Source organism: Chlamydotis macqueenii, chromosome 6 (assembly GCF_036417535.1).
Source record: "Chlamydotis macqueenii isolate bChlMac1 chromosome 6, bChlMac1.mat, whole genome shotgun sequence".
NCBI lineage: Eukaryota > Metazoa > Chordata > Aves > Otidiformes > Otididae > Chlamydotis > Chlamydotis macqueenii.
Window position 1 is genome coordinate 12,441,956 of NC_141561.1, and position 16,513 is coordinate 12,458,468.

At 42.1% G+C, this 16,513-nt stretch overlaps 1 protein-coding gene across 1 annotated transcript in view; it reads left to right on the forward strand.

The window, feature by feature from the left end:
• The window catches only part of SEMA5B (semaphorin 5B), a 200,455-nt gene that overhangs the window by 132,391 nt on the left and 51,551 nt on the right, over positions 1-16,513 (forward strand). Inside the window, exons 10-12 of the mRNA XM_086750938.1 lie at positions 578-713; positions 5,359-5,566; positions 7,691-7,898. Of these exons, the coding sequence (XP_086607064.1) occupies positions 578-713; positions 5,359-5,566; positions 7,691-7,898 (552 nt within the window). The remainder of the gene's footprint in view (positions 1-577; positions 714-5,358; positions 5,567-7,690; positions 7,899-16,513) is intronic.

The following is a 16,513-nucleotide window of genomic DNA, read 5'->3' on the forward strand; positions in this document are numbered from 1 at the left end:
TTTTTGCGTGCTGAGCTGCTGCAACAACCAGCCTGGTTTGTTCTGTCACCTGCTCCTTCCCCTGCATGCGTGGGCATGCATGTTTGTATTTTATTTTTATATATATATATATAAAAATATATTTATATAATTAGCTGATATGTCTTATAGCTGAAGATTTCCCAAGCCTGTAGAAACAGAATTTCATCTTGAGAAACATCAAGAGATTAAAAATTAGGTTGTTTGTAATCAATAAAGATAGATGAGTTGTGGAAAAAAAAAAAAAAAAAAAAACAGACACAGATAATCCATGCAAATTAAACTGTATTCACCTTTCTTGTCAGAACTGCTTCTGTGGCCCTTAAATCACAGGCATTTTAAAACCAAGTTTAAAATTCATTCTCAAAATTGTCATGCAAGCCATGTGCATTTTACAATTTATTTATTTATTTTTACTCCCAATGAGATTGGTATCACTGTGCATCTACCTAGCAATTTGCATGTATTTTATTTGAGTGGAGTTTGATGTCTGTTATGATGAAAATGTCAATGTTCTAATGATTAAATTGATTTTTTTTTTCTTCCTCCTCTTTTCCAGAAACAGCATAGCTGCCTCAGCAGTGTGTGCCTTCAATCTGAGTGCCATTACTCAGGCATTTAATGGCCCTTTCCGTTACCAAGAAAACCCAAGATCAGCCTGGCTGCCAACGTTAAACCCCATCCCTAATTTCCAGGTACTGCTGCTGCTCAGTTTACTCCAGTCCCTTTTACGTTCTGTCACTCCAGTGGGTTGGTTTGTGTGATGCTCTATTTTCTGGGTAGACCCATGGTGCAGATAAATTGTATTTCTCCACATTTATGAGTGTTTTAATCTGTGGAACTCCTTGCCAAATGTTATTGAGACCACAGGATTTGTGGGAAAAATTGAATGGTTTTACTGATAGTAAGAATATTCAGATTTTTTATAATAATTAGTAATTTAAATCTCTGTTACACTCATCACTGACACACGAACTCTGAGAATGTGATCCTCACAAGGGGGCCCAGAGACATGTCCCCACTGAAACTAGGAAGGATTGAAAGCTGAAGCTGGACAAAGTCAAACTAGAATGGAGATAATTTATTTTTTTAAACAAGAAAGGAAATTAACGACTGTGACTGGGTAAGGATGAATTTTCCATCACTTGATAGGGCCCCTAAGGCTACCAGTGTTTCAGTGCAAGATGGATGTCTTTCCGAGACATGGTAGCTCAGCCAGAAGTTCTAGACACATTGCAGCAGTAACTGGTGGAAGAGGACACATGAGGATGGTCACAGTGGTTCCTTCTCATCTTAAAAAATAATTTTTTTAATGAATGAGCAGTTTTCCCGGTTTGTGAGTTAAAGCCAATTTGAAAATTATAGAACAACTTCAGCTGCTTTATGGCCAGATTCAGCCAGAGAATGTTGCGACAGCCCCAGCAAACCTGAGTCTTCTGAAGCATGAGTCCATTTTACAGCTCAGTCCCTTCCCACCTGGGGAATCCTAGGGGGAGAATGGACTTGTCTTCCTGTCCTTGCTTCCCCACAGTGAATCCTTTCAGCCCAATTGTGTGAATCTGGCTCTCCTTTATTATGGCAAAGGTGCTGACGCTGCCTGCAAATGAAATCTGCCTTCAAGCTGGTGATGTCAAGGACCTTCCAAAAAAGACTCTGCAGTTGCCTGAAATCACAGCGAGAGCAGAGGGGAGGCAGGTTCATGCTGCAGAGAGATGTGCTTGTGTTCCTGCTGAGGAACCTGATTTCTCCCCCTGAATTCCCTCATGGCATCTGAGTAAGGGCTTCTGCCTGTACAAGGTGGGACAGGATTGGGCTCTTGATCACCCCCTTGGCTTGATGCACTCAAAACCAATTAAAAACATCTTTGCTGAAGGTCCAGCCGTGCCAAGGATTTATTTTTTTTTTTTTAGTGTAAATGGAATATTAAGGTTAACTGAGAATCAAGGACTTTCTATCCCTTCCTGGGCTAACCCAGGAGGAATAGAAAAGGACTTTGGAAAGCATTTCCATGTAGTGAAACGTATCAGATAAAATGTGGAGTGCAAAGATTGCAGCAGCAAGATGAAAGAAAAGAGTCAGGAAAATAAGGAAAGGAAAAGGAGGTATGTGGCGGACAAAAGGAAGATTGCAAGAAGAGATTAAGATGTTTTTCAAGTACAGGAGGAACAAGAGGTCAGTGAAGGGCCGTTAGGAGATGACAAGGGTAATTTAGTGATAGAAAAGGCAGATATTGCAAAAAAAAATAATTTTTTTTTGCCTCAGTGTTCACAAAGGAAGATGAGGGAAGGATGCCAGATTTTTTTTTTCTTGCAGAGAGGAAGGTGAAATACTGAAGGATATAGGGGATCAAGGCAATGCAGATAATCAGGAAATTAGAACAAAACAAAATAAAACCAAATCAGAGGGATGCTGTGTCAGCACGTGGGCTGCCAATAGACCAAAAGGATTATCTGTGACTTGATGAGAACAGAAAACAAAATCAACAATGACATTCCTGCCACTGGGACTCCTCCTTCAGTAATGCTCTAGAAAGGAAAGTGAGTGGGGAGAAAAGCATCCAAAGCAAGATGGTAGTATAAACCAAGAGTATAGAAGATAGCAGGAGAGAGAAATCTAAAAACTCCTTAGAATTTGCGATGAGGCAGTCATGAAATTAAAAAGACCGCTGCAATAGAAAAAAACATTAAAACCCACCTAAGGACACATGAAAAAAACACTGATGTTTCCTTAGTCTGACTACTCAGGAAGATGCTAAAGTTAATAGAAGAGTAGCGATGTTCATAGGTGGTGGGAATTAGTATCACCCAGTTCACTTTGTTCGCACAAGCTCCAAAATATTGTAGGGCTTAGTAGACCAGCTGTTAGGACCCGTATTCATTGGGTAAATGTGAGCTAAATTCCTGTCAACTCATTTTAGCATGTTGTAAGAGAAGCTCTGCATGGTGCACCTCAGAAAGGCAGACACATTGCAAAGAGTTGCTTTGATGCATAGTGAGAGTATGCACATGGGAAATTTGTACACTGTAGCTGGAGCGCTGTAAATCGACATCCTAATTCACAGTGTATTAAGTTCTCTTCCAAGGAAAGCCAAACATATGGACCCAAAATGAAGAAAAAGAAATCTGTGGGTTTTTTCCTAGTGAAATTACTTAGATGTGAGCATTGCTTAATGATGTCATCTGTGCAGACTTCTGTAACGCCTTTGACACGGTTCTCCGCAACATCCTTCCCTCTAAATTGGAGAGATATGGATTTGATGGATGGACTGTTTGGTGGATGAGGAATTGGTTGGATGGTCGCACCCAGAGGGGAGTGGTCAATGACTCAATGTCCAGATGGAGATCAGTGACAAGTGACCCTCAGGGGTCCATACTGGGACCAGTACAGTTGACATAGTGGGATCGAGTACACTCTCAGCAAGTCTGCTGACAACAGCAAACTGAGTTGTGTGATCAGCGTGCCTGAGGGACAGAATGCCATCGAGAGGGACCTGGACAAGCTTCAGAAGTGGGCCCATGTGAACCTCATGAGGTTCAACAAGGCCAAATGCAAGGTCCTGCACATGGGTCGGGGCAACCCTTGCATCAGTACAGGCTGGGGGATGAAGGGATTGAGAGCAGCCCTGAGGAGAAGGACTTGGGGCTACTGGTGGATGAAAAGCTGGACATGAGCTGACAATGTGCACTTGCAGTTCAGAAAGTCAGCTGTATCCTGGGCTGCATCAAAAGAAGCATGGCCAGCAGGTTGAGAGAGATGATTCTGCCCCTCTACTCTGCTCTTGTGAGACCCCACCTGGAGTACTGTGTCCAGCTCTGGAGCTCCCAGCATAAGAAGGACGTGGACCTGTTGGAGCGAGTCCAGAGGAGGGCCACAAAGATGATCAGAGGGCTGGAGCACCTCTCCTATGAACGTAGGCTGAGAGAGTTGGGGCTGTTCAGTCTGGAGAGGAGAAGGCTCCGGGGAGACCTTATAGCGGCCTTCCAGTACTTTAAGGGAGTCTATAAGAAAGATAGAGACAGATTTTTTTAGTAGGGCCTATTGCATTAGGACAAGAGGTAATGGTTTTAATCTAAAAGAGGGTAGATTTAGACTAGATGTAAGGAAGAAATTTTTTATGATGAGGGTGATGAAACACTGGAAAAGGTTGCCCGGAGATGCCCCATCCCTGGAAACATAGAAAGTCAGGTTGGATGGGACTCTGAGCAACCGGATCTGGTTGGAGATGTCCCTGCTCCTTGCAGGGGGGGGTGGACTAGATGGCCTTTAAAGATCTCTTCCAACCCCAACTATTCCATGATTCTATGATTAGTAAGAAGCAAAGTTGTTCATGGACTGAATATGGGAGTTGGCAGGAATTCTAGTTGTACTATTGACTCCCTTCACCTTGGGTAGGATAAATAGTCTGTCACTCAGCTGTCTTTTGGAGTAATAAATCTTCTGCCTACCATGCATGGCACTGTGGGGAAGAGTGAAGATCCAGCCCTGGCTACTGACATGGACCACAAAACTGCATGGAGAGTATAATCTTGCACTAGCTTGTGAAAATGCTGGATTCTAGAGATTAATGTGAGATAGAAACTCAGGTCTTAAAATGTGTTATCCATCTGTTAGGACTTACACTGATGTTTAAAGACAGAAGGTGAGCTCTTTCTTCACCCCTATTCTGGAGTGAGTCCTATCTCAGTGCACCCCTTTGTGCTGGAGGATGGATGGATATTAGTTGACCTGCCATTTGCTGTGAGGATAGAAGAGCTGCATGTGGGGAGGGGGGAGCTAGTGGCTAACCTACCTTGCTGAAGATGAAGCTGGAGGGGTCTGTTCAAAAGGAAGCACATAAGATAAAAGCAATGTGGTAAGCTGGGTTCCTTGATGCAAAACCAACCCATTTAACCTCCAGTTTTCGTGCATTGTACAGACTGGGATGCCGGGTAGAGTCTGAAGATGATTTGTAATGCTTCAAGGATTACCCCAAAAACTTTCTTTCCACTGCTAGCTTTACATCTTTCTACAGCTAGCTTTAATTCTTTCTTTTCCTTCTCAGTTTGTTAAGGCCTCTTGCCTTTCTGATGTGCTGGCTCCAGGGTATCACAAGGGAATGAAACATCACATCAGTGGTCAGTGGACCAGCTGGGAGAAACATTTATAAACAGTGGGCTACAGGCCAAAAAGAGGCTAAGGACCTAAGATCAGGCTAAGTGCCTGATCCTGTGACGCTCACACAGACCTACCTCCGCAGGAAATCAACAGGACATGGGTTTCCAGAAGAATTTCAGGGTTTGGTCTTGGGCTGCTGGAGTGGGGAGAAAATGCAGGTGCTGAAGTTCAATCTTCCATGTTTAGTGTGGGACGCTGAGTGATGACAGCCCGAATGAAAACCTGACGGAGAGAGTCCTGCAGGATGCACAGCGCTTGTTCCTGATGAACGATGTCGTGCAGCCGGTGACTGTAGATCCATACGTGACTCAGGACAGCATTCGATTTTCCAAACTGGTGGTTGATATTGTTCAGGGGAAGGATACTCTCTACCACGTGATGTATATTGGGACAGGTAAGAGCATCAGGGCTTAAGAAAGTTTCTTCCACTTGCTCACAGACGTGGCAGCCCAGTTGTGACATCATTACACAGTTGTCATTCAGTATCATTTTGTCACAAAACAACATGGAAATTAGTTTGCCTAAGTAAATGAAAAGCAGGATAGAGGACCTGAGGCAGAGTCCTAAGCGAGCAGACTATAAATCTACATTGTGTTTAAAAACAACAATAGCATTTTTTTCCCTTTTATAAAAACATGTTTCAACTAGTCAGACTAATACAGAACAGTGGGGAAGAGCGAAGGTTGCTGAAATGCTCTGTGGTTTTGTGCAGGTAAGTTGCCTCTCTGCATTATGACATACTCATCTCTAAATAAGCAATAATAATACATCACTTCTAGGCTTGTCCAAGGTTTTAATTATTTCTTTCTTGGGACTTCCGTGTGCCTACTTGTGTAAGACTCCCAGTGCTTTCAGGAATTGGCATGCACTGAAATGTAATGCAGATGGGGAAGCTGAGGCAAGTGCTTTTTTGTGGTGGCATAGCAAGCCAGTGGTAGAATTAAGTGTATGATTTAAGTCTCTTGATTTCTACTGCCATCCTCTAATTAGCAGGACTCGTTGCCTCTTCTAAAAAGCACAGATATCTTGGATAAATGAAAGATGCTAAAGGACAAAGTGTTATAAATGGTTGTCTTAGCCCATATTCGTACTAATGATAGAGGTTAAATTAAATGGTTTGATTAATCAGAGCATATGGCCAGCCTCATGGGTATAATGTTGTTATCCTCTATTGCAGAAGCTTTGATTTTAGGATAAAATGGATTGCCTCCATAAGTGTTAGTTTAATCTCACATCTGAATGCAGAGTCATTGCCTCATTCTGATGTTACCACCTTCCAGGACTCTGTCATAATTTATCCAACTTTTACCGCCACTTACTTCAAAAGTGATCATCTTGGATGTGTTCTAGTAACATTCCCACTGCAGAAGCCTCCATGGACGTTGATTATGATGAGAAGATTATACTTAAATGGAAATACAGCATGATTCTGCCATTTTGGTATCTTGATATTTTAAGTGAGGAGTCCAAGCTACAAAACCTGAGAGAAAGCTGGGATTCTTTCTGCCTCATATAATTTGTGTAGAAAGGTCCACTGCCATAACCTTACCTCCTTACTTGTGTTTGCATTCTGGCCCTGGTTAATAGTGAATGAAGAGTATGCTCTGCTGAACCTGAAACACTTAAACCAGTCAAATGCTTCAATAGAGACAGAGGCAGCCCTGAATGCAAACCCAGCCCTGAGATAAACTGAGCCCAAACTTGGACCTCGGTCTTGTTTCACACTTAAGGCCCTCCTGAGTGAAAAAGAAGCTTTGCACGGCTGCCAGCTCCACCACTGTAAATTGCTGAGCTTTGGCACCAATACAGAAGTTATTGGGGTAGAAAGATTAAGCTTCAGGAACAATCAGGGCTGCCAGACCTTTTTGGGGTTTTAATGAAAAATGATGTGGTTGCTCCCTTTCCCCCAGTTTATCAGATCTTTAAATTGTTTAGGTTAGAGCGCTGTGAACACAAACATGTATGTTTCTGTGTATGCACTGCTCATGCCATAACATTCCCTTGTCAAACTGGCAGGTCAGCTTCTTCCAGGAAGAGGATCAATTAGGTCCGTGACCCATGCAGTCATTATGGAGGCCCTTGATATTTCCAGCAGGGCCACTACACCTGTTGTCATTTGTCATAGCATCAAATCACAACAGTCTGCTCCATAAACCAAAAGAAATATAGACTCAGGGCACCAGAAATGATCCTTGCTATCTCAGGTCACTTTGCTGTGTAACTCACTGGTAACAGGAAGAGACTTTTTTCTGCCTCAGTGCTCCAACTGGGAAATTTTTCCAGGTGCTTACTCTCCAGATGGTTCACATCCTTCTGGTTTCTCATTAGAATGCATTCACAGACAATTTCTGTAATGTCTGAGAACTGCTGAGGCTTCTAACCATGTAGCTGGAGCTCTCTACCATGGGCAGGAAGTGAACCAGAACTAGGTTTAAATTAATATTTCACTTTTTAGGTAGGTATGAAATGAAGTCAATGCCTCCACGATTTACTTGCGCCTTGTTTCTTGTTCCATTAGAGTATGGCACCATCTTGAAGGCCCTTTCTACCACTAACAGGAGCCTGAGGAGCTGTTATTTAGAGGAAATGCAGATCCTCCCTGACAGACAACGGGAAGCAATCAAGAGTCTCCAAATCCTGCACAGCGACAGGTCGCTCTTTGTGGGCTTAAATAATGGAGTGCTAAAAATTCCTCTGGAGAGATGCTCCATGTACAGAACAGAAGGGTAAGCAAATTTACAGCTCTGGTATTCCACTTCAGCCTAAAAAGAAAAGCACCAGGGAAACGTATTCCGCTCTAATTTGGTTTAGAATGATTTTTTTCATCACTGCAAGACAAAAGACACTGTTGGAAGTGCATCTCCTGATAGAGTCATTTGTGACAGGAGCAATAAGAATGAGCAATATTTTTAAAAAAAAATATTAATCCTAATCAGAGATTAATTGTGTATTTACCATGGGAGGACTTGCAATATTTACTACTTCTTTATTTTTTTTAATTTGACATTTCAGTATTGCTTTGATTAACTCCGTGTATTTTGCTGATGGTTCTTGTTGCAGTATGGCTGCAGGTTTCTGAATTTGGGTTGTAGCCAGCCTATCCCGGCACATCCAAGTGACCACCTCTCAAATGTCTGATGAGGCAGGGCTGGGCTGTGCAGCAACTTGTTCCTGCTTCTGGAACCCAATAACTCATCTCAACTATGTGTGACATCTCTTACACCTGGAGAGATTCTGTGCCTTGATCGTATCTTTTAAAGGGAGTAGGAAAAAGACATTTTTTAATTGTCAGGCCTGGCTCCAGAGCACTTTTCCACCCAGAAATGTGTGTAGAAGGTTTTTGCATCCAAATGATATCCTCCATTTAAGAAGGTGAAAGGCTGTGATACCAACTGATTGAGATGTATGCTTAAATAATCTCCCTATGTGTAGCTGGGTCTGCTGTGGGTAATTGCTTGTTTACACCTCCTAAAAACATTCTTCCTTCTCCTCTCCTCATTTGCTTTCCTTGATGAGAGTTTTGTCTGAAACTGGTGTCCTCTGTGCCAGACAAGAGGAAGGAATTTGTTAGCAACATCTAAACGGATTCCCTCTTTCATGGCCTACTGCAAGATGTCCCTGTTCTCTTGCCAAAAAAAAAGCTGATATAGAAAATGTCACCATCATTTTATTTTCAACAAGTAGAGTTTATCTATCAGCTTGTACTAAATTCATGTCTGTCTAAATATAAAAATGCCAGCTCTTTCTATTTTCGCTGAACCTCTTAATTGTCTCTTTCAGGAAATATAACTTGGTCATTACTGTAAGTTTGACACAGAAGTGTTTAGTGTGTAAAGGTTTAGTTACTTATATAGACAGGCTGACACAGGAGTGTTTGGAAAGTGAAAGAGAACCACAGCTGGAAACTGCCATCCTGTCCTCAGCCCTTAAAAGCAGAGATTTAAAAAGGTAGAACATAACAGCTGTCCTCTTCAGGCTGTCCTGGAGAGTTTCCGTTTGAGAATATTTATGTGTGTATACGTATATATGATCCCGTTTCAAGGAAAATGAGTTCTTCCTTTTTTTTTTTTTTCTTTTCCTAATCTTGAGTTCAGCTTTCCGGTAATTTATAGATCATGTCCCAGTTTCAGCCTGTGTAAGTACTTTGTATGACACTTCCATTAAAACTCAAATGGTGGAGGTTTGCTCAACTGTGTAAAAAAGGGACAGGCAGGGAAGAAGCAGCGGTGGCTGGAGGGCAGATGGAGGGAAGACCTCACAGGAGCACCTTCTGTTTGGGACGTGAGGGCCACAGCACAGTCCCCTGCTGCAATAACCTTTAACCACTTCAAGCTATGGGCTATGCCAAAGTACACAAGATAGGATCTCCTGACAGCGTGGTGGATGCATAGGTTTGGCGATGTGAGAGGTCAGAATTTGTTGAATTCGGGTGCTGGCCAGGTAGTGTACTGGTGAACGTTGTAATGGATCCTTTGCCCCATAGCAGTGTCTGGTGGAGGGACTGTGCATTTGAAAGAAGGAGGAAAAAAAAAGAAAACTTAGGAAAACCATGGAAGGCAATTATTTATTTATTTGTTTAAAAGCATATTTGTGATATTATTATTAATGTTTAAGCTAAGGTGTTTTTTTTTATTCAACTGCAAATTTTTCAGCTGCAAGTGTTGGAATCTTTTTTCCCCTTAGCATCCTGGCTGTGTAGGTGATAAGTCAACTTGGCCTCCTTTGTATTTCTTTCAATACTGAACTATATCGAGAAGGATGTTTTAATTTCCTCCAGTGCATTCCACCTGGCACTTCTCCTGGGCTGTGATTTATTGCTTATTGTTATGGCTATGTTTAATACATGCCAATGTAAGGCACCATGGGAAGAAGGACTTCTGCCCCTACAACACCCCCACTTACTTTTCTGTCGTGCTGTGACTTCTTGACTGGCCTCCCTGAAAAGCTCTGGTTTCAGCAGTTTTTATAATCTAATAATTTCGATGGGGGCTCAGGAAGCTTGGAGGTGATGGAGAATCTGTGCCTCCCAGGCAGGAATACCACAACACTATTTGTTTTCTTTGGCTGTGCCTCATGTTATCAGGAAACTTTGCAGCCTTTTATACCCTGAGGGCTGATGTGGGTTCTTGATTGCTGACTTAGGGATCTTGTCTTCCCCCTGCCTTCTCCCTGGAACGGGTGATCATATATTGAGAGAATACATATTGATCCCCTCCCGCAGTCCTTGCTGCGCTGCTGTTTTAAAACCTTGGGGCTTGGTACTGAGGCTCAGAAATGGGACAGAAGAAAAAGCAGCAGTGAAGGGAAGAGATGGAAAGGGAAAAGGATTTATGCCATCTCCTTTTCTGTTTGTTTATTGACATAGCACCAATTTAATCTTTTAAATGGTGACTAGTAACTCAGCCCCATGTCTTGATGTAGTTCGTTGACCCAATATATTTCTAGGTGTCTGAGTAGTGTTTTGTGTGTGCCCACTGACCTGTCTCAATCTGTCTTTTCAGAACAGCCAGTCTTAGCAACAGGGCAACGGGAAGACATCTGTAATGTCAGCTGCCCAAATTTACAGACTGGACTTGGCTGCAGAGACTTTGCCTTGCGCGTGTGTTTTCCCGTTGTGCTGCTGTTCCCCACACTCGCTGGAGACTATTGGGAAGATGTCCAATGCGAGCAAAACCAACAAGCCCTTTGAACATGCAGCGTGTTTTGAAGGCTGCTTTGGTGGGTGGTAGCTTGGCTGTGCTTGCTGCTGGATTTTGCATGGCTTTGAAGTCTTTGTAACCTCCCTGCAATTTTCAAATGAGCTTGAATTTTTACCTCAAGTTGCCCCCCAGCTTTGGGAGGGATATTTGGAGAGCCAGCACTGCAGCTTTATCACTGACACCACCGTACCTCTAGAATGTATCTGAACAAAATCCTGAATCTGAATTTTAGAGAGATGAGGACTTCAGATCTGGACCATTATTTTCAGATGGGGCCTATCTGTAGGGGTAGTTTAGTAATTTTTTTCAAAGGGTGGGATGAGAGTCTTCATTTTAGGAATTGCAATCAAACAGATAGGAAAATGAAGCTGATAGTTGCAGGGAACACTTTGTGATCTCTTTGTATGTACACTTTGCAACATCAGGGCTGTGGACCTCTGAGCAAACAGAAACCCTGAGGCAAGCCTTGAAGTGATTTTGTAGCGATTTTTTTATTACATAGTCAAATAAGGAAAAGTAAATGTGTTTAGGAATGAGACCAGAGAGTCTTTTGACTACTTACCTTTTCTGCTCTCCCTATCCTGAGCAGTTTATTTTAATGCACTTCATGTTTTTATGATGAGGGTGGTGGAACACTGGCACAGGTTGCCCAGAGAGGTGGTGGATGCCCCATCCCTGGAAACATTCAAGGCCAGGTTGGACGGGGCTCTGAGCAACCTGATCTGGTTGGAGATGTCCCTGCTCCTTGCAGGGGGCTTGGACTGGATGACCTTTGAAGGTCTCTTCCAACCCGAACTTTTCTATGATTGTGTGTTGATAGTCATTCTTTCCTCTTCCTCTCTCCAGTTTTCTGTGTAAGATTTGAGGTTTGCATGGTGCAGGTTGCAATTTTAGGATCTGTAGTATGGTTCTGAGAATAGTTTGATTGCCTGTCCTCTCCATGTTGTGCTGTGCTCATGTCTGGATATCCCATCAGGTTGTGAGTGCCACCTCAGGTCAACCTTATGCCAGTGGAGATAAACTGCTTCCAAGGCTTGCATGCATTTACAACACAGTCATTTGAACTCTGCTTGCTTTTTTGACCTGGTTGCAGGGAGCTTGCTGTTGAGTGATGCTGAGCTTTTGCCCTCCTACTTGGCCTAAATTCTGCTGTACATCCCCTGTGGCTGTGGTGCTTAATGCAAAGCTAGCAGAAATGACTCAGCTGACAAGTACTCTTATTTGCTGACTTGAGTTATGTGAGGAACACAATTCACCTCTGAATAGCTCTGGACCAGTGATCAGACAACTAAGTACATATAGGTGAGTAACTCCTGAAATGGCTCCAGGGAGTTTTTGGAAGAAGAGGGTCAGCAGCTGCAGTAAAGAAGCAGAGAGTTTTCTGCCCTCTTTCTCCAAAGTACAAAACTGAAACTCCAAGCACACTCCCGGTACCACATCCACACTACGCTTTAAGGGGGTTGAGATATCACATGGAGGATTGCTTTGGTGGTTATTGTTTTCTTCTTCTTTATTTTTGCTCCTTATACAGTGCAAAATCCTCTGTAACAAAGGAATGAAGCACTTAAATTTAGGATTGCAAAACTGAAATTACAGGATTACCAGATTTCAGGAGTGAAACTGTTGGGGAACTTAATTGGAGGAATAATACAGTCTGGGAAGAGATCTAAATTCCCCCAGTTCTGGGGAAAAAGTGAATTTAATATGGGTTAGAAATCCTCTAACCTTTTCATCAGTATGACTACACTTCCTTGAAGGAAAACAAGTAACTATTGTTAGATAAAAAGTGCAGGAGAGAAAATCATAGAAGAGGTACGGGAGGGAACAAAGCAGAGACTTGTTCAATGGAGCTCAGCATCAGCAGATTGCTGAAGTGATGTTGATAGCCAGATTTTTCATCAAAGACCTTAAAAATCCAGCCCCTTCTTCTGAGCTGAGGCTGCTGAAAATGTGGCCCAGATTTTGTTTTGAAAATCTTCTCCCTGAGAGCGTTAAAAAATATGCAGCGCATTGAACATCCTTTAAAAAACAGAGGCAGAAGGAAAGGTAACAGCCTACAAAAATGTTGTGATAAAGCTTAATCATCAATTTCCATCTGCTTTGGCTGATATGGCCTTTCTAAAATTAAGGGAATTACCTAATTATTGTACCACCAATAATGCCAAAAAGCTTTAGAAGACTTCATAGGCAGAAAGGAGAGTGTTCAGCTCAATCTTTTGTCATCCACAGTATCCAATAATACATCAGAATAAATCACTAAACATCTGGTTTGGCATTCTGGTTGCATTTAAGTAAACAGCGAGACTCTTACTGACAGAGAATGAAGACATCAAACAGAACCATGATCACTAAAGCTCTTGGAAAGAATGAAGTTTGGTAGATGAAATGAATCTGTGTTCTTTAAGTAGAAGTACAAAATTATACCATTTTCTCTATCCTGAAAACACATTTGCATCTGCTGTAGCAGGCAATTACTCCCATTTGCTTTGATGTAGCTGCTTATAGATGTAAAATTAAGCACCTCTATACTATTTGCAGGACATGGACCTTTAAGATTTGAGAGGATGGTACAGATCTAAGAAACCTGGATTTCAGGAGTTCATTTGAATGCTCTGGGAAAGGGAGGTGGCCATGCGTGTCTGAAATTGGAAAAATAAGAAGGCAAGGCTAAGCGGTAAGGTAGTGAGCAGGGGCATGTTTCCAGTAAGATGCCAGAGAGATTGGTTTTCAGTTTCATCTTATTCGACATTATCTTTAATGGCATGGAAGCAAGAAAATAGCATACTTTGTAGATGGCATTTAAGTATGAGAGAATCACAAATAACAGTGAGGAGAGGAATGCAGTGTGGTGCCAGAAGGGAAACCAGCAAGAGGCTGAGTTTGAGGAGCAAGCCTGTGCTGAGATTGCTGGTGTTTGCATCACTGAATGAGAGAGAGAGGATGAAAGAGCGGACAGGGGCTCTGCTCTGAATCAGATGAGTTATTACAGTTTTTCCCATTTCTATTAAATGCTCAAACCAATGGCAAGTTTTACATTCATTTTAAGCTGTCTGTACACTTTTAGGCTCCCACTTTTAGCTCAGAGGTATGTAAATGGTACTGTGGCAGAAGGGGAATTTAGCAGTAGCCAGCGTCTGGGGTTATACAACTGCTGAAACAGATGAAGGTCACTTCTGAAAAAGCCAAACAAAATCAGCTAATTTCAGGGTTCACTGGCTTTTGTGTCCTTACTATCATGACTAGGTTGCCAATTTGTTTTGGGGGGCTTTGGATTTGCTTGGAGGGAGGAAAAAGCGGGGAGGTTGAACGTGCCAAGGACTTTTGTTTGCTCCTTATTTTTAAAGCGTACTGCCAGTGTGACTTAGCTCGCAAGATCGGGAATTGTTTAGCGTATGGATCCCTCTACCAGGCTGGCTTTAGGCCAACTCAGATCAATGACATCTAAAAGTCATTACCACCTAATGCCTGCTAGGTGGACTATGTGAAATTAGTGTCAACACAGTGGCGACTGACAGGAAAGCAGGTAGTTTTCTTGGAATATGTAACATTAGGATGACATTGATGCTATTGTTATACAAACAAGATTAATAACTAAAGCTACCAGCAAGCCCCAGGGCAGATATCCATTGCATTTGTCAGTTCTTGCAATTTGCTGTTATTCTGCCGTAAGATTTGTATTCTAGGCGATGGTCATATTCAGCGACATGGCTCCTGATGCAAAGAGTCTACAGCCTTAATGCTGCCATGGCTGGTTTGCTTCACATCTCAAGCCTCCAGTCAGCATTTGCAGTGTAAAACACAAATGTGTCCAATGTTAATACAGAACGAATATATTGCTACAGATGCATCATTAACTTTTTATTGCGAGATGTGCTGTTTTACCTGTGTGGGGAGGAGGAAGTATCTGGAGCCACAGCAAATTTGTTAATGTTGGATTAAGTTTAAAATTTAAGTACATATAAGTACATAAAATATGCATGGGTCATAGAAAAACATAATATTGTACTATCTGGTGTCTTTTACATGTCAAAGTAGCAAAGAACTGTAGATCTATGAGAACACTCCAGTCTGCAGAGGGGTAGGGCTGCGTTTCAAGAGTATTCATTTACTTAAGTGATATTGTCTCTTGTTAAAAGGCAGAATGGGCATTGTTTTATAGCATTTTTTTACCTACATGGGAAAAAACAATGGAGAATATGTTGGCAGGACTGTTTTGCTCTTTCTGTGATGTTAAAATAGCCCTGCAAGAAATGTGTTAGATCCTCTGGGTGTAGTAGGTGGTCTAATATTTACTTGCCTTTTCCAACACACATTAATCTACAAAGGCTCTGTCTAGTTGAATCTACGTCTTGTTGAGCAGAAAATAATTACCCAGAGCTTAACGAAATCCAACTTTCACAAAGGAGCTGCTTGAATATGGATTACTTTGTGCAGCCTCGGTGACAACTGTAGATTGTTTTCAGGTTTCTTTATCATCACTTACATTTCTTTCTAAGTTCTCTGCCTTTGCAGTTTTCTTTTCTTTCCTAAATTCCCATCTGAGCATAATTTGCATCCTTAAATCATCAGCTCTTCCAGAGGCTACATAAAGCACCTATCTGTGACCCTAGCGGTGGATTTCCTCTTGCCTAAACCACCCTTTTTCCTGCATCCACCTACGCCGCCAGACTACAGGAGTGCCTGTAGTCTTTCACGCAGAAGGCTCAGATCTGCAACCACAGAGAAGAAACGCAGAAGCAGAGCACATCTTAATCTGACAGCCGCCTCCAGACACTGACTGACACAGGGCAGAGACAGGGAATAACACTTCAGTGCACCAATTTGCCCAAGCTGCCTTTCCAAAAGGATTTTTAGTCCCCTCTGCCTCTTTCCATATGGCAGGCCTGGGGGGCATGTTTTCTTAAGGCTCAAAAGCCTGCTGAGGCTAGGAACTGGTTGTGCTTCACAATCCAGACAAACATGCCCTGCATTCAGGAATTCCTTCTGGCTATTTCTTTCATTAGGACTTTAATAGTATCCGAGTTTTCTTGTGGATGACTGATCCCATCACGGGCAGTCAGAGGCCCTCTGTACTTCTGTTTTTATTAGAGGTCAATTTTGTTTGGCACAGTGACAAGAGTTTCTAATAGCGTTTGTGGAGTAACACTTATTCATTTTTTTTAATAACCCGCTTTACTGATGTAAACATAAATCCAAATTTAATCGGAATTTTTATCGAGATGGCATTAATCTTCATATTTGAATAAATGCAATGTTGTTTTATTTCACGACTTTAAAAATAAAAATAAACACCTATCCAATAAAGAAGTCACTGTTGCTAAAAGATGATGGAATGGGATGTCAGAATGTAAGTAATGGAATAGCTTGCTGTGTAGATTGTACAAGGCCATAATCTATAAACCACAATCGATTAAAGAGATATTGAAAATGGTAGGGCAGGAGGTGGGAGCTAGCAGGTCCCTGATGTGGAAAGGAAAATGAGGTGAAACTGCCTCTGAAAATCCTCTGTGAACTGCTTCTTTCAAATAAGTTACATGTGTTTGGCTCATAAAAGGACTTCAGTTTTAGAGGTTGTTTTACACCATGGCTTTAATTTATGCATTCAAAACAAATCATGTGCAGAGCAGCAGTCACTGATGCTG